The following is an 18,694-nucleotide window of genomic DNA, read 5'->3' as shown; positions in this document are numbered from 1 at the left end:
AATAAATGATAGGTTGTCTTTTTGCGCTAGTAATGTTGTGGAGTTGTATTTTGTCTCGCATCAATTATATCGTCAGTTATATCGTTATCGCAAATTTTCAAATATATATCGTGATAAATATTTTTGGCCATATCGCCCTGCTCTATCAAGAATGATGCAGGAGGCCTCACTGATGCAGCTCTTGTGGAAGATGTCCTGTAGCAGAGGGAGAGATGTTCCAATGATCTTGGCAGCTGCTTTAACAATCCGTTGGAGCTGGCCGAGATCGCCGACTTTGCATTTGCCGAACGACACGGAGTTGCAGCTGTCAGAACACTCTCTATGGTGTCCCTGTAGAGCATGGTGAGGATGAGAGGAAGAAGGTTGGCCTGCTTCAGGTGTCTCAGGAAGTGGAGGTGCTGCTGGGCCTTTTTGGTGATGGAGGTGGTGTTGGTGGTCCAGGTGAGGTCTTCTGAGATGTGAACTCCCAGGAACTTGATGCTGTTAACAGTCTCTACTGTGGAACCGTGGATGCTGAGTGGTGTGTGGGTGGAGCGAGTCGACAATCATCTCCCTGGTTTTGTTCACATTCAGTGACAGGTTCTCGCTGCACCAGAACGCCAGCTGCTAAACCTTTGCACGTCGACTCGTTGTTGCTGCTCACGAGTCCAACCACGGTTGTGTCATCAGCGAACTTGATGATGTGGTTAGAACTGTGTAGGGCGGTGCAGTCGGTTTAACATAAATAACTGACATCTCATTGTCTCATTCCAACTTACCGATTTCAAGCAGTTATCTTTTTTCTTTTCTGTTGAAACAGGCTTTCTGTTGAGTGTTTTTTTTATTGATTAATAATTTTATCTTAAAGCTACTTGTTAATCTTACTGTGTTTTATTTAATCTTTTGTATTTTTCTATTTTGGTACCTAGCATTCTTGTTTTTTTTTATCTTTTGTGTATGGCACTTTGTGACTGCCTGTCTATGAAAAGTGCCTAATAAATAAACTTTACTTATCTACTTAGTTATCCATTTGCTGAATCATATCTATCTCTTGCTAACAACTTTTTTACGTGTTTTCAGACATACAAAATACTACCGTGTCTTCACTCGAGCTCAACTTTTGACCAACTCTGCAGTGATGCATTTTGTTTACATGCCAGTTTAGGGTATTATTTTAACAATCTCAGAGATAACCTTCTTGGCACTGTGTCCTATTGTTACACAACAGCTTTGATGACATGTTCTCATGTACAATCTTGAATACCGAAAGATGAATGTCCTTTAGACACCACACATTATTGCTATAACTATGGAAGCAAATACCCGATGTTCCATTGGGAGCTTTGTGTTTTCATATAGCCACATTTAAAGTATTTCCACGGCACAAAGTAGAATACAGCCAAGAGAAAAAAAGGAAACACCTTCTTTTAGACATAAACTTGTATCTGTTTATCATACACTCGGGTTTTATGCATATGTGCACATTCTTACAATTGGTCAGTTTATTGTGCTCTTCTGTTTTCTTAGGTAATATAGTATATAATATCCATCCATCCATTCGCTTCCGCTTATCCTTTTCAGGGTCGCGGGGGGTGCTGGAGCCTATCCCAGCTGTCATAGGGCGAGAGTATATAATATTGTTTGCTATTTTCATTCTCATGCTTATGTTTTTATCTGCACTATTTATTTAAATAAATACTGTTACATCTGGCCTAACATTAACGATAGAAGGTTCTTATGCATGACTGCCCTCAGGATTAGCCAGCAGTGCATTAGGCCCTCGTTTCTGCATGAAAAAGCACAAATTTTCGGCAGCGACTAAGCTGATTATAATGCTTTATAATGCTTTCTCTTCGCGACTACATGTGGATGATACTTTTCAGATTGAAACAGACACTTGACAGCACATAGTTTCTGGTATTTTCCTCCAGGACATACTTGTTAAGGTTTATGTTTCTTCGTAACTCTTGAAAAAAGCATCTTTTTAAAAACTTAAACTATTTTTAACCCAAGCTGACTCATCTTTGCTTGACATTCTGGCACAAGCAAGCAAACAAGTAAACTCCTGTAACGTTAAAACAAGCAAATAAACAAGGGAAGCGCACAAAACAAACAAACCTTTGATAATTTGTCTTTAAGGAAAAACAAAACCTGAAGGACCTCTTCATTTTAGTAAGGGACGGGGTTACTGGACCGACAACCTGGAGCCAGGCCTAGGGGAGGTCCTCAGGAGCAGGGCTGGTATATATGGAAATAAATCTTGAAAATGATTTGAGAAAAAAAAATTCAAATCAGTCGATATTGATACATATCACAATATAAATTAAATTGTTATTTATGCCATGTTTAAAGGTTAATTTTGATTTTAAATAATATTTATTTTCTGTCATATGTTGAACATGATAAATGTGCTGTAGTACATTGTGTTACCATGTTTTCAATATAAACAAAAGTGACTTTTGGTGACTTTTGGACCCTCGGCTGTCTGTTAAGGTGTAAAGTTTGGCAACGCTGTTGCTTGAGTATTTGTTAACATTTTCTTTTCTCATTTTGTGTTTTATCTCACTCACACACCTAAAATCATGGTGTGTAAGGCTTCAGTAGCTTAACCATTAGTAATGTGCTTCTGCTGGTCAATCCTCCTACACTGTGTACATCACCCTAGCCTGATATGGCTGTAGAGGGTCTGGGCTCCACCACTCTGGACCTGCCCTCTTTGACAGGTGGTGTACAGGGGTGCAAACTCAGCTCAGTGAATTCAAGCATAGTACCATTATAGGATGCCACTTTTGCATCTTGCCAGTCCAGTTGTGAAATTTCCTTGCCACTAAATATTCCCCAGTCATTTGTTGCTGCTCACAAAGGAGGATCAGCGTATGCTGAGGCACATAGTGTGTGCACAGTAGGGCTGGGCCATATTATACCGTTCACGGTAATACCGGTATAATGTTAGGCAACGATAGGAAAATGAAATATCGCGATAGAATATGAGTAAAACACGCATGCGCAGTGCCTTTGTTTTCATACGCACATGGCCGATTGTTGAGTGAAACAGATGAACCAGAATTGGTTTGTAAAAATGGTGCAACTTCAGCGATGTGGAACTGGTTTGGTGTTTGTCCGTCAGATACAGACAAAGCACTTTTTTTTTTTGCAGAACATGCAAGCGGCCGTCGTTATTGTCGTATTTGTCGGACTAAGATGCTCTTAAATCTGGGAATAATCTGGGTCCTAAACCCCCCTCTTCAGGTCAAACGAACACTGCAGCATTACTGAGAGTTAAAAACTGTCTAAATTCTTTCATCTTTAATAAAACGATCAGTATTGCTGCTTTACCAGGTGTAACTATGAAGTTTAACATCCAGGCATCCATGAAAACAGAATGTATTACATTTAACGGAGTCAGAAGTTAGCAGGAAGCTAGCGGAAGTTAGCTCGCTAGTTTCGCTAGTTACCTAAGCATGATATTGCATGTTCTGACTGAGAGATTTCTGAAAAAAAATCAAACGTACAGCTCTGCTATCACGTCCAACATAAATGAAGACAGGAAACTAAACAGCAGTGACGTTTGTAGGGTTACTGAAGTTGGGCTAGGTGGTATATAATGATGTGCTACGTGATCGCTAGCGACACAGCTATGTTAGCACAACATAAACAGTGAAGCTGGAGGACGAACACTAACACTTTTCCACTTATAAAAGTTAACGTGAAGGTTCCTCATGGTTAGAGACAAATGCAATCGCATGGCAGGATGCTGTAAATGGACCAAACTTCAGTCAGGAGAACAACTGAGATAATTCATCCACAATACAAGGTTAGTCATTAATATACTGCAACAACATGGGAATAGAGCAGCTGCCAGAGAATTCAACATTAATGAATCAATGGTACAGAAGTGGAGGAAGCAAGAAGAATGAGTTTAATAAAGTTTGATTTATCTGACTGCTTTGTTTCGCTTAATGTGCCTTATAATCCCGTGCACCTTATGGTCCGAAAAATACGTACTGCACACTGCAGTTTAATGTTGCAAAGCACCTCTTTTTAACTTCAGTATATATTATACATGGTTATGCTCAGGATATGTCAGCCCATTTCTACTGGAAATGCCTTTTGGTTAAACTTTCAGCAAGGAATTTGCATTTGCACTGTTAAATTTTTATAAACCTTTAATGTAAGGCAAGGCAAGGCAAGGCAAGTTTATTTGTATAGCACAATTCAACAACAAGGTGATTCAAAGTGCTTTACAGAGACATTAGAAACAAGAACAAATAAAAAGCATGATTTAAAATTGATTAAAACAAGCAAATAAACTAACTAACTAATTAACAAACAAACAAACAACAGTATATAAAATCAAAACAGATAAAATCAGAACAGTAGATAAAATCAGTAGTTAAATGTAAGTTTTGAAATTTAAGCTTAAAGTGTGGATTTGGTGCTTTATTCAAATGCAGCTGAGAACAGGTGAGTCTTCAACCTGGATTTAAATAAACTGAGTGTTTCAGCTGATCTGAGGCTTTCTGGGAGTTTGTTCCAGATATAAGGAGTATAAAAGCTGAATGCAGCTTCTCCGTGTCTGGTTCTGACTCTGGGAACTGATAAAAGACCGGATCCAGATGACCTGAGGGATCTGGATGGTTCATACTGGGTCAGGAGGTCATTGATGTATTTTGGTCCTAAACCATTCAGAGCTTTATAGGCCAGCATCAGAACTTTAAAGTCTATCCTCTGACGGACAGGCAGCCAGTGTAAGGACCTCAGAGCTGGACTGATGTGGTCCACTTTTTTGGTCTTAGTGAGGACTCGAGCAGCAGAGTTCTGAATGAGCTGTAGTTGTCTGACTGATTTTTTAGGTAGACCTGTAAAGATGCTGTTACAGTAATCAAGCCTACTAAAGATGAATGCATGGACTAGTTTTTCCAGGTCCTGTTGAGACATCAGATCTTTTATCCTTGATATATTCTTGAGGTGATAGTAAGCTGACTTTGTTATTGTCTTAATGTGTTTTTCTAAGTTTAGGTCTGCATCCATCACTACACCCAAATTTCTCGCCTGGTTTGTGGTTTTTAGATGTATAGATTGAAGTTCTCTGGTGACCTGTAATCGTTTTTCTTTGGCGCCAAAGACTATTACCTCAGTTTTGTTTTTGTTTAGCTGGAGAAAATTGTGGCACAACCAGTCATTGATTTCCTCAATGCATTTACCAAGAGCCTGTACAGGGCCTCGGTCTCCTGGTGACATTGTGATATATATTTGTGTGTCATCTGCATAGCTGTGATAGTTTATTTTGTTGTTGTTTATAATCTGTGCCAGTGGGAGCATGTAGATGTTAAACAGAAGGGGTCCCAAGATGGAACCTTGGGGAACTCCACATGTGATACTTGTCTGCTCAGATGTGAAGTTACCTATTGATACAAAGTATTTCCTGTTTTCTACGTATGTTTTGAACCAGTTTAGTACAGTTCCTGAAAGACCTGTCCAGTTCTCCAGTCGTTTGAGTAATATGTTGTGGTCAACTGTATCAAATGCTGCACTGAGATCCAGTAAAACTAGGACTGACATTTTTCCACTGTCTGTATTCAGACATATGTCATTAAACACTTTGGTCAGAGCGGTTTCAGTGCTGTGGTTCTGTCTAAAACCTGACTGGAAGGCATCGTAGCAATTATTCTGTTTTAAGAAGTAACTGAGCTGTTGGGAAACTGCTTTTTCAATGATCTTACTTAAAAACGGGAGATTTGAGATCGGCCTGTAGTTGTTCATTTGTGTCTTGTCAAGATTGTCCTTTTTCAGTATAGGTTTGATTACAGCAGTTTTTAGTGATTCTGGAAACACACCTGATAATAAAGAAAAGTTGACGATCTGTAACAGGTCTGACTCTAAAGTCTTTGAGACCTTTTTGAAAAAACTTGTTGGCAGGACATCTAAACAGCAGGAGGAGGAGTTCAGTTGACCTAAGATGTCCTTCAGGTCTTTGCTGTTAATAGGTTGAAACTGTTTCATGGTGTTTAAACAGTTTTTTGGTGGACACAGTACATATCCTGGATCTGCTGTTGATGTACCAATTGCTTGTCTAATTTTTTGGATTTTTTCAGTGAAGAATTTGGCAAAGTCATTGCAGGCCATGGTCGAATGAAGTTCAGCTGCCACTGACACAGGGGGGTTTGTTAGCCTGTCAACTGTAGAAAATAAGACCCGAGCATTATGGCTGTTTTTAGTGATGATGTCAGAGAAGTAGGACCTCCTTGCATTCCTCAGTTGTAAATTATAATTGTGAAGTTTCTCTTTATAAATGTCATAATGAACCTGGAGGTTTGTTTTTCTCCATCTGCGCTCAGCTTTCCTACACTCTCTTTTTTCATTTTTCACCAGTGTGGAGTTTCTCCATGGAGACTTTTTCCTTCCAGAGATAACCTTCACCTTAATGGGAGCAATAGTGTCCATTACATTTAACATGTTAGCATTGAAGCTATTGACGAGCTCATTGACTGACCCTCTGGACAGGTCAGGTGTTAATGGGAAGACCTGGTTAAAAATTGCACTACTGTGTTCAGTTATACACCGTTTTGTGATCACTGTTGTTGATATATTTGTGTGGGCTGAGATTTTACTTTCAAAGAAAACACAGTAATGATCAGACAGGCCCACATCAGACACAGTAACCTTTGAAATGCTCAGGCCTTTGGAGATCAGTAGGTCGAGAGTGTGTCCTCTATTATGTGTGGCCTCTGTTACATGCTGAGTCAGCCCAAAGTTGCCCAGAGTGTTACTCAGGTCTTTAGTCCCTTTGTCCTGAGGGTTGTCCACATGAATGTTAAAATCCCCAGCAATAATTACACAGTCAAAATCAACACAGATCACAGACAGCAGTTCACTGAGGTCATTAAAAAAGTCTGTGCAGTATTTGGGAGGCCTGTAAACATTAAGAAACACAACTTTGGATGGGGCCTTCAGCTGTAAAGCCACATATTCAAAAGACTGAAAACTTCCAGGAGATAGCTGCTTACATTGAAATGATTCATTAAATAAGACAGCAACCCCTCCTCCTCTCCTGCTCGCCCTGACCTCACTGATAAAACTGTAGTTAGGAGGGGTCGTCTCGATGAGAACAGCTCCACTGTTACTTTGGTCCAACCAAGTTTCAGTTAAAAACATAAAATCAAGGCTGTGCTCAGTGATTAAATCATTAATTAAAAATGTTTTCCCAGCTAGAGATCTAATGTTTAATAAAGCCAACTTAAGTGTTTTAGAGGTATTACTTGTCCCCTCGTGTTTGGGAGCAGTCTGTGGCACACAAGGTATGTTTACTATGTTTAAAGATCTTTTAGAGTGCAGCTCTCTGTGTTTTGACCAGGCCACATGTCTCCTGTCACCTAAAAGTACAGAAATTTTAAAACCTTCTAGTAAACAGGGTCCCAGCTTCTCCTGGGAAAAGTCATCACTGCCATAATCCTCACAGCCCGGACCCTTCACACATCACGCATCAGACTGCGGAGACAGGGCATGAAGAGGAACTAAGGGGGGCGAGGCTGGGCAATGTGACTTCGATTGCTCTGTTGAGGGTGGGGCTCGATGGCGAACCTTTGGCTGCTCTGGTGGGGGGTTTATGGGGGACAAAAAGGGATTGGGACGGGGGGTAGATCTGAGCCCAGCATTGACCCGCTCCATCATCTCCTCAGTGAATTTCAGGTGTGGGGAGGAGGGAGAAAGGGAGGGGGAGGAGGGTGATGGCCTGTCAGGGGTTTGGGGGACTGGGGAAGGTCGTGGTCCCTTGTCCTGGTCGTTGGTGTTGTTGAGAGAGTTGGAGGCAAATAGGGACCCCTCTTCTTGCCTTAGATGTCTCTCCTTTCTGAGGCTCTTCCTCAGATGCCATGGATGTCTCTCCTTTCTGAGGCTCTTCCCGGGTGGGGGCAAATGGAGCTCCTCCTCAAGGTTTCTGCTGGGCTTTGTCTGTTCTTGGAGTACTGTTTGTTCCTCTTTATGAGATAACTCCTTGTTTATCTCAGCCTTGGCACCAAGCACAGATGGATGACGTATGGAATAAAACAAGTTGGAGGTGAACAGTTTCACCCCTGACTTGTTAAAATTAAATCCATTTGCTTTGAACAGATGCCTGCGTTCCCAAAAAATATTAAAGTTGTCGATAAAATGCACTGAGTGGTCAGCACATGCTGATATAAGCCATTTATTCAGTGTAAACAACCTGCTGAATCTCTCGTCTCCTCCTCTGACCGGCGGTACAGGTCCACTGATGAATACAGCTGCATTCAGAGAGTTTACAGTATTTAATAATCCAGTAAAGTCCCGTTTCAGAACCTCCGACTGTTGTTTGGACACATCGTTTGACCCTGTATGCAGAACAATGTTTGTCACAGTTGGATATTCATCTGCAATTTGAAGAATTCTCTCCTTCAGGTTGTTGACCATATCGTTAGGAAAGCAGAGGACTTTAGTGTTCTTACCGCACATCCTTTGTACATCCTTTACAGCAGAGTCACCCACAATCAGAGTTTCAGGCCTAGCCTTTAGCTTTCCCTGTGGCCTTTCACTTTTCAACAGATTTTCAGACCTTATTTCGCTGCTTTTAGATGGATGGTTGTCCGATATAGATCCAGGGTCCTTTGATAGTGGAGCAAATCTGTTCTGCAGTTTCACATTCAGTTGTTTTGGAGGTTTGTTGTTAACCTTCCTATTCACGGTTGTCCAGTCCTGTTTCCTCCTGTATACAGGGGTAGAAGAGCTTCTCTGTCTCGTAGGAAGTGAAGGCCAGTCGGTTTCAGAGATTTCAGCTCGCTGTGCCCTGCCTGTGATACGTCCTCCCCCTTCCAGGAGACATGATTTATGTCTTGGTTTTGCACCAAGACAGTCTAAGGGGGGATTATCACTTGAGGATTTATAATAATGCACAGAGTCTACTTTCTTGGTCATGTTATCTGTGCTCCTTAGCTGTGTACTAGCTTGCTCATCGCCATTGTTTTGAATCAAAGGCAAGGTTGTTTCATTTCCACACAGTCCATTTACCTCCACGTTTACTTCTAAGCGATGAATTTTTGTCTCCAGTACTGCAATCTTCTGCAGGAGGCTGTGGTAGTCATCTGTGGAGAGGGAAGGCATCTTGTTGCTAGTTAGCCTAGCGGTTAGCACCTTTCCAGGCTATTGAGGCTGCTCGGTGCCCAGACGCTGTAATCAGGCTTCAGCTGTGTCTAGGCCACAGACACACGGAGCGCTGAGGACAAGGTAACCATAAAATGTTGCTGTTTCTGTTAAGAACACTCTAGTCCTAATGATCTACAAGTGTCCAGAAGTTATCGCAGGTAAAAACCAGCGTACATAAAAACCAGCTTCTTGTTTAAGTGAAAATAAATGGAAGGTTGTCTTTTTGCGCTAGTAATGTTGTGGAGTTGTATTTTGTCTCGCATCAATTATATCGTCAGTTATATCGTTATCGCAAATTTTCAAATATATATCGTGATAAATATTTTTGGCCATATCGCCCTGCTCTAGTGCACAGGTCTTCAACTTTGTCAAGAGATGACTGTTCTCAGAAGAGTTAAAATTGTTAAAGCTACAAAGTGTGGGTCAACAGCATATGAATGGGGTGCCACTCAAATTCATATGCGTATAGGCAGTGTTGGGGAGTAACGGAATACATGTACCATATTTAAATATTGTATTGTATTTAAAATACAAAATATGAGTAACTGTATTCCGTTAGAGTTACCATTTAAAAAGGTGGTATTTAGAATACAGTTACTTTGTTGAAATAAATGGATTACTCGGCGGTACTTTCCTGTTTCATATTGTGGCGGGTCAGGATTGTTTGGGTTTGTTTGGCATCTCTGTTCTGTTGTTCCAGGTGGCAGCGTTACGGTTGCCATGGTTACAGGGTGACGCTCTCTCTCTGTGTTTCCTGGGTGAAAGAGCGCCTTTTTGTTGTTGTTGGTGTGGTAAGCTAATAGGCAGAATGCTACAGGCATAGCTCTAAAGAATGTAGCCTGATGGGCAGTGTAGTCCGTGCTGCAGGGAGAATGGACTGCCGTACCCGTAATGTGTCTGTGAGCGAGGGAGGGAGAAAAAGGAAAAGTACGAGCTGTCACCGAGCAAAAACGGGAGCTGGAAGCATGTAAATATAATAATAACCACTGCAGCCAAGAAGAGTGCCTGACGAGCCCAGCTGTAAGTAAGCTATTAAGACTCGACTGTACACAGTGTTCGTGTTTTCCTCCGAAACAATAAGTTCCGTTGGAGCAGCCTTTCAACGCCTCTCTCTGTCTCTCGCTAGCAAACTTGACCCAGACAACAAAGTAAAGGTAGTTTTCGGCTACAAGCCCGACACGGAACCCGACGTATTAGCCAGAGGTCCCTTTACTATGGTTCAGAGCCGCGAACCTTCAGTAATAGTAATAAATCACATTCATGTAGTTGTAAACAGCATGATAATATATTAAGTAATCCAAAGTATTCAGAATACGTTACTCCCATTGAGTAACGTAACGGAATACGTTACAGAATACATTTTGGGGCATGTATTCTGTAATCTGTAATGGAATACATTTTAAAAGTAACCTTCCCAACACTGCATATAGGGATATGACCAAAATCTCATATCCCGATATAAGAATTCTATCGTCCCGATAACGATATAAATCACAAAAATGTAACATTTTCTGTAAATTCTGTCAATCTCGGGCAGCTCGACTTGCGGGAAGTGTTTCCAGCTGGGCGTCATGTACCTGGAGTCGAGTGTTTTAACCGATGCATGAAACGATACATTTTTAGACATAAGTTGTAACGGCCGCCGTTTTCTTTGTGAGTATTTATTACACGGCGTGCTGCTGGGAAAAGCCTGTTCTAACGTTTGAGTCTAAGGTTTATTTTTTAGCACCTGGCGTCTTTTTTTTTTTTTTTACTTCTCATCCGTAAATAATCTTCTCTTTCACGTGATTCAGTTTATTTTGAAAAGTCTCAATAGGATCTTGAGCTTTATTGTGAAAGGTTTATGTGGAACATAAACAAGCGGACATGCGATGGTGTTACCGTCGTTGTTGCTAACGACAACACATAAAAATAGGCGCTTGTCCGTCTGTAGTGTGGTTAAAGAGAGAACTTTAAGAAATTAATATAGCCACTACAGTGACCATCAAAACGATGAAAAAATATTGCCGTAAACACTTTATTTTGCAACACCACGAAACAAACGATAGCGTAAAATGAAACGATAGACGTTTTTATATCGTCATCCGATATATATCGTTATATCGAGCAGCCCTATATGCGTATGAAGGCAGACAAAAGAATACTTTTGGCAATATAGTGTATATTAGGTATATTACAAAAAGAAAGGATATTTTGTTTTTCATACTTTGATGAAAATCCTTTGGCCTCAATGACTGCCTTAGTCTAGAGCTCAAATGAATATCACGAAATGCTGTATTTCTTTTCTTGAGATAACCTGCTAGGCGTTTACTGCTGCCACCTTCAGTTGCTGCTTTTTGTGGCTTTCTTTGTATTCTGTTTTGTATTGATTTGTTTATTTGGGATCAGGTGACTGACTTTGCTATAAAGAATATCTCATTTCTTTACCTTAAAAAACTCTTGTTTAGTTTAATGTATGTGACTGGTATGTGTGCTTCTTGTGTACAAACATTGACAACCACAAGACAAAGAAAAAGGCTGCATAGATTAAAATAACCCTATTGCATATGAGAAATGTTGTGCAGGATAGGAAAAATAGAAATGGTCTGTCAAAATCTAGTAAAAGGTCTGGTATAAAGAATGGCGTCTGTGTCATGATCGCGGTCCGCCTATTGGTAATCCAGGCTATATAGTATCTGTGTATTGAAAGCTCATGCAGAGCACCATGGGACTCCACAGATGTACTTTACAGATATGAGCACTCACAGAAGCATAACACATGACCTAAATACTATAATGGCGAATGTTCAGCGGGCAGTGTTGTGGCTCAGAGCACAAGTTCATTTTTGTATGTTTATGATCCGCCTCATTGCACAAAGGTAATACAGCTAGAGTTTTTGATGTTTTCACCTTCAGAGTCAGAGAGTCTCAAAGTGCTATTTCTATTTAATAAGCTAAATGTGCAGGCTGTAATCTCTTTTTGTAATTTTCTAAGTTGAGAGTGCGACAGGTGAAAGCAAAACTGAACATGACGCACACCAGACAGGAGGCTATCGAAGAAAAACAGGAAGTACAGGGAACACACACATTGACACACAGACTGATGGAACCCAGGGAACAGAGGAAGGAGAGAGAGAGCGAGGGACGAGAGAAACCAGACACACACACATCCAGAGACATGACTGGGCAAACAGGGAACTAGACAAACACGAAGACAATACTGACCTAACTGGGTGAATGCTGAGGGAAGGACACAGAGACAAGACAAAGACGTGAACAGGACCAAATAACAACTTAGACGAGAAATACTGAAGAAACCCAAACTAAACTAGGAAACATAAAATACACAGAGAACTCCAGAACACAGTAAATTATTGTAATATTGTGTACTTATTTATTACATTTAAATTAAATAATCAAAACATAAATAATGGGCCTTATGTGGCATTAACCCGTAGTGACACACACTAGATGACCCTGTGCAGTCCCTTCCCCGAGGCCTCCAGCTATCACTACTGCTATTCTTTTAATCATCTCATTTTGGGTTCCTGACATCCATCTCACTCACATGTCGCAGTTTACTTCATCATTGCCGCCTTTAAGAACCTTTTTGCTTGATTAAGCAACTTTTCATACCCCATTAGTAATGTAATCAATAAACAGTATTAACAATTGTAAAACAGAAATAACATACAAACATTTATTCATAATACAGGCATTACATCTCTTTTAATAATTTTCCCTTTTCAACTTAAGAAATTCAGCTTGCATGGATTGTGCATGAGAAGGATGTTTTTTTCTGGAGTGAGCAGGTTGCAGGTTTTCCTCCCCTGACCCCTGTGAAAAGTGAGGGCTTGGCATTTCTTGTTTTTTGTACTCAGTTTTGAGTTCCTACAAGTTTGCACAAAAGCTTTGTTGTCTAGCTGTGAGCGAAGAGCCTCACTGTGACTGCCAAGGCTTCTTTGTGTGCATGGGTCTCTGGCTGAACAGACTCTTCAGCAGAATCAACAGGAATGTGGTCTGGGAGAGAATTCCCCCCTTTTTTAATTCAGTTTCACCTGGCAGCAGGGAGCCATTCAAATGTTACTATGGTGCATTGGCACTCTTTTCAGCCTCTGTCAATCAGCCTCCGAGAGTAGTGACATAGGCCTGTGAGCTTTCTTTGCCATTCCACCGTTTGTGTGATCTTATTTTAATTTTTTGGGGAAGTTTCAAGGAAACTTTCAAACCTCCAAGTCTTATAACAGACTGCATGGTTTCTACAAATCTATGTTGCTTATGGCAGCGGTCCCCAAACGTTTTTGCGCCATGGGCCGGTTTAATGTCAAACAATATTTTCACGGACCAGCCTTTAAGGTGTCGCGGATAAATACAACAGAATAAAATGATACGACCAAGACAAAAACTGTGGTATTTTGTAAATATAATAACAAACGCAAATTCACTGTGTAATTGTGTAACTTTATTAGTAGCGTCCTCCTGAAATGTGCCAACTAAACTGAAAGTAACATCCTCCTCTCTGCCCCTTAATGCTCTCTGGTTGCTGTGGTAACACATAAATATTTCTTTCAAAATAAGACACACAACTACACCACGGGAAAAGACCCAGGGAAACCAAGTTAGCAATAAAAACCCTGAAAACCATAAATTTCACACCTAAGCCTCAACTCTCACAGCCTGGTACCAAACGACTCACGGACCGGTACCAGTACGTGGCCAGGGGGGTTGGGGACCACTGGATTATGGGTTATCAGTATTACTGACTAGATGGAGATTTTGGGTATAAGTCCTGCTATGTTAAAGAGAAGCATCTCATGGTCATGTCAAAATTCCTACTCACTCCCATCTACATCTAGAAAAAACAACAGACGCATTTTGAGCAGAATCAGGCAGATGCCTACAGATAATTAAGCCATTTTCTGTCCCTCTTACTGACCACCTCCCCAGCAGACATCTAACTGATAGTCATCACAGTGCTGTAAAAGGTCCTTTGCAATGTTCTGCACGCCCCAAACGACCTCAGCTTGTCCAGCCGATAGGGCCAACTTTGCCCCTTCTTTTCCAGAGTATGAGTGTTATGTGACCAGTTCACTTTATTGGATTTCGTATTGTATTTGAAGTGCAAAATATAGAGGGTAAAGAGAAAGAGAGGGAGCAATGTTCCCTGAGGGGCCCCGTGCTGCATACCACCACCTCACAGACATAGTCCTTAATGTACTGTGGTTTGTTGGTAAGGAAGTCGATTGACACAGTCATTGTTTTTGCAGACTTTTCTTTCCTGTCTTCAATTAGGATAGAGTTTATTCATTAGGTAGATCAGAACTCCATCATATAGAAAATCTGTTGAGGGAATTTAACCTTTGAGTTCCAAAGCAGCATACAAGAAACATAAAGGATTTAGTGTCTCTGTAAAGAGGAGTAGGCCAAAATCTCTCCTTGGCTGTGTGCAAATCTGGTGACTAAGAACAAGAAAAATCTTACCGTTGCGCCACAATGTTTTACTTGAGGATCAAATATTTATTTCCCTCATGGACATCTACATCAATTTGTAACTTTAATTGAATGTGTTTTTCTGGATTTTTGGTTGTTACTCCATCTCTCAATTATTGGAAACTACCATAAATATGAGAGATTTTAGCAATTTCTTTGTAAATGAGCAAACTTACAAGTACAGTAGGGGATCAAAAAATGATTTCTCCCACTGTATCGACATGCCATAGCCTGAGGGACAGCGAATGACCCAATTATACACACAAACATGCATGTTAAAAAGATATCATACACATTAAATAACTTATAGGTGCCCAGTTGTGCAAAGGTTTAGTGATATTAAAACTAATGATGTCAGGTGGAATGAACTGGCAAAAGAAAGCTATGTACCGCCATATTTTATGTGTGAGTTAGGCTAAAAAGTTAGTGTCTCTCTTCTCTGGATTTAGCCATGCAGGCCTGTGGTGCATCGGTCCTGTTGATCTCTTCTGTGCCATGTTATCTCATTCTCTGCTGTTTCCTGTAATGGAAAAAAGAAATAAAATAGGACTGTCATCATAGATAGACTTCAGGAATCAGATGGACCATGCCTCTTCCTCTGTGGAATAGAGCTGTACAATCAGTGCTGAGTGGAAATGCTGTTTTACTCTCTCTCACTTCCTGTCTAAAACGTAGGTTACAAGCTTGTATATTGCTTTTATGATGTCCATGTAAAAAGAAATCATCACAAAGTGCAATAATTTTACTGATCATGTTTCTTTGTGTAGTGATACATTTCTCTGTTGTTGAGGTTAAGGTTACAAAGATTTTTTTTTATATTTGTTGTCATCTCCAACATGTCATTTCTTGTGCCACCTGTAGCACAGAAAAACGTTCTGGCTTCCAGGGTTTGCTGTTCTCTTATGATTGCATGGACAGCTTAACTTTAAGAGGCCAATAAGTGACAAAAGAAAACCTTCAAACAAGTTATGACTGTTAACATTGCATTGTTTGTCCACCAGAAGGCAACGTCTCTGTTGCTATTTAAGCAAATACAACAATCAGCTGACCTGAGCAGAGTTGGCTTGCAAAGAAGTAAATAACTACATGTAACAAACATTGAAATGTTGTAGCAATCTGTTTGTTGTGTATGACAGAAAGAAAAAAAGTTTGGAAGATCAGATTTTTAAATTAGACACAGAAAGACATGAGACGTGTGATACAAAATGTTGGTGTTTTCTCCCCCTTTTTTCGCCCTTTCCCCTTTCGACCCAAAGTGCTTGCTCATAGAGGGTCATATGATTGTTGGGTTTTTCTCTGTATGTATTATTGTAGGGTCTGCCTCACAATATAAAGTGCCTTGAGACAACTGTTGCTGTGATTTGGCGCTGTGTAAATAAAATTGAATTGAATTGGCCGGCTGTTAATTTGTGGTTTGCTTGTTAGACCTTGTGAATTATGCTCGTTGCAGCTCTGACTTAAGCGCCGATAAACACCTCACAGATGATATGATATAATTTTCTACCAGAGGACAGAGTTTATGCAAGGGCAAAAGCCTATAGCATAGGATTAGGAATTTTAGGTTTCTGACCCAATTCATATTCCAAACAATTCAATTCTGTGTTGTTTTTATATTTACTTCACCACCAGCACCAGCCATTAGTAGGACAAATTTGGCTTAGAGACAGTTAACAGTAAAGTTTCAATTTGGAGGCATTTACTAAAACACTTGTATTTGTACGTTGTTTATGACATGACTGACATGACTAAAATCATCAAATAACATCTCATTGGCATAACTCTCTCGCTTGTTCATTTACTTTCTCTCTTATCATGTTTGGTCAGAAACATTGAATAATGTAGAAGCTAGAGGGATGTTGGTTTAGTGAAACATCTGCTTGCAGTAACATAACATTTTGTCATCAACTCAGTTGTTATTTCGCTTGAGTTTTCTCTTATCACCTTCAAACACGTGTGTGCAAGGAGGAACAAGGAGAGTAAGTAGTATGACTTTAAATGACAGCAGCATAATTACTCAAATGACTTTCGTTTAATTTATGTCTGGCATGTTGCCATTTATTTTACTAGTAAAGAGCAGTAAATTTATGTTATTTAATGTATTTGTTATATTTGATTTTACAGAGATTTGCAGCTGCTTAAGTTGAGACTGGTCTTGGCTTACACATAAAATTATTTCCAAACTCTTCCTTACAGTAAGGACTGTAGCTTATTTATTTAACATTGATATTAAATCTGTACTTGGTATTTGTAATACCAAGCCAAGGTATTGGTATTGGATTGTTTTTATAGGAATCCACCAAGCCTCCATTGCTCACCTTCAGCTTGTGCAAAATGCTGCTGCTCGATTTTTTTTTATCTAGTGCAAGCAAGCGGGAGCACATCACTCAGATTTTAGCTTCAAGTGTTTTACCAGTCCATTTTAAAATTGTTTTATTTGTCTTTAAGTCTCTCTAATGGTTGTGCCCCATTTTATCTGTCTGAACCGCTGCGCCCACATGTCCTGTCTCTTGCTCTCAGGTCAGCAGACCAGATCCTTTTGCTTGGTACAAAAATGCAACACAAACTCAGAGGTGACAGAACTTTTGCAGTTGCAGCCCCAAAATTATGGAATTATTTACCATTGTACATCGGGCAGGCTGTTTCGAAATGACGTTTAAAAACACAGTTTTACTCCCTGACTTTGACCCAGTGTAAGGTGTTGACTGTGTTTTTTAGCTACTTTTTATGTCCTTTTTTATTGTTTAATCTCTACAGCTCTTTTGTGTTTCTATATCTTTTACCTTCTTTTTATGTAAAATACTATATGGATCAGTGCAGCCCTATTAAATTTTTTTAAATCAGATTTATTGTGTGACTTTCTTTCCAGTGACATATGTAAAGAAAGTTAATTTAAGTAATGTTTGAAAACTTAAATATTCATTTAGTTTACAGCTGTTTGAGCTAGTTTCAGTGTGTATTAAGGGCTTGCTTCTCAGCAAACCAGTCATTAAATTATCAAATTTGACCCCTGTTTTGGGGTTTTACGCTCTCACTAGATTATTTCTGTTCAACTCACTTGATTCTACCAGAAATGTACATAGGCCAAGAAACCTGAAGAATAGTGGTGTCACTGTCTGGTTTTCCTGGTTGATAACCTGCTATGGCTTGTTTCCAGTTCTCTTCCAAACAGCTGTCAGGATGAAGAGGAGGAACCCTGGTAGTGTGAAGAGGTTGTAGAACAAAACAAAAGAACAGAAGAATAAACGGCATCCTCTTGGGCTCTTCTTTGGGACTTCTGTCTGCACTGGCGCTCACTATGAGTTAGAGCATGTCATAGCCCATTTCTACAGCTGCTTTTTGGAGACAGCAGCAACCACAACTGGAGACAGCACCCTGCTTCATGAACCAGCGGGATGCAGCGGAGGTCCTCGCACTCTCCGAGCGCCTCCTCGTAGCTTCACACAAAGGACAAGTTGACAGTGTGGTCCAGCTTATCAACAAAGGCGCAAAAGTAGCCGTTACCAAGGTAAGTGATACAATTATGTACACTACCAGTCAAAAGTTTGGACACAGGACTATTTACATTGTAGATTCTCACTGAAGGCATCAAGACCACGAATGAACACATATGGAATTATGTAGTAAACAAAAAAGTGTGACATAACTCAAAACATGTTTTATATTTTGGATTCTTCAAAATAGCAACCCCTTGCTTTGATTACTACTTTGCACACTCTTGGCATTCTCTCGATGAGCTTCATGAGGTCGTCACCTGAAATGGTTTTCCAACAGTCTTGAAGGAGTTCCCAGAGACGCTGAGCACTTGTTGGCCCTTTTGCCTTCACTCTGCAGTCCGTATAATCCCAAACCGTCTTGATTGGTTTTAGGTCTGGAGACTGTAGAGGCCATGGTGCAGCACTCAATCACTCTCCTTCTTGGTCAAATAGCCCTTGCACAGCCTGGAGGTGTGTTTGGGCTCATTGTCCTGTGCTATTCAGTTATATTTTCAAATCCATCTGCATCTGTGCAGGGGCTGCTGCACAGATGGTGTGACCAAATCCTTTTCCTGAGCTGGGACTAATGAATGCTGGTAAGCTAAGGATATCTCAAA

At 40.3% G+C, this 18,694-nt stretch overlaps 1 protein-coding gene across 4 annotated transcripts in view; it reads left to right on the top strand.

Annotated features, from left to right (window-relative positions):
• ankrd6b (ankyrin repeat domain 6b) overlaps positions 1 to 18,694 on the top strand; it is an 84,438-nt gene that overhangs the window by 8,450 nt on the left and 57,294 nt on the right. For 2 of the 4 annotated variants that reach the window (XM_085381711.1, XM_085381710.1), the window contains exon 2: positions 17,759 to 18,109. In XM_085381711.1, coding sequence (XP_085237837.1) covers positions 17,984 to 18,109 — 126 coding nt within the window. In that variant the 5' untranslated portion in view covers positions 17,759 to 17,983. Of the gene's footprint in view, positions 1 to 17,758; positions 18,110 to 18,694 lie in introns of those variants that run through there. The other 2 variants (XM_085381709.1, XM_085381708.1) reach the window with 1 other exon arrangement.

This window comes from Rhamphochromis longiceps, linkage group LG15 (genome assembly GCF_057381845.1).
Source record: "Rhamphochromis longiceps isolate RC_006_pf linkage group LG15, R_longiceps_female_GT1.1, whole genome shotgun sequence".
Taxonomy (NCBI): domain Eukaryota; kingdom Metazoa; phylum Chordata; class Actinopteri; order Cichliformes; family Cichlidae; genus Rhamphochromis; species Rhamphochromis longiceps.
Note: the sequence above shows the minus strand (reverse complement) of the source record. Positions and strands in the feature narration are given on the sequence as shown.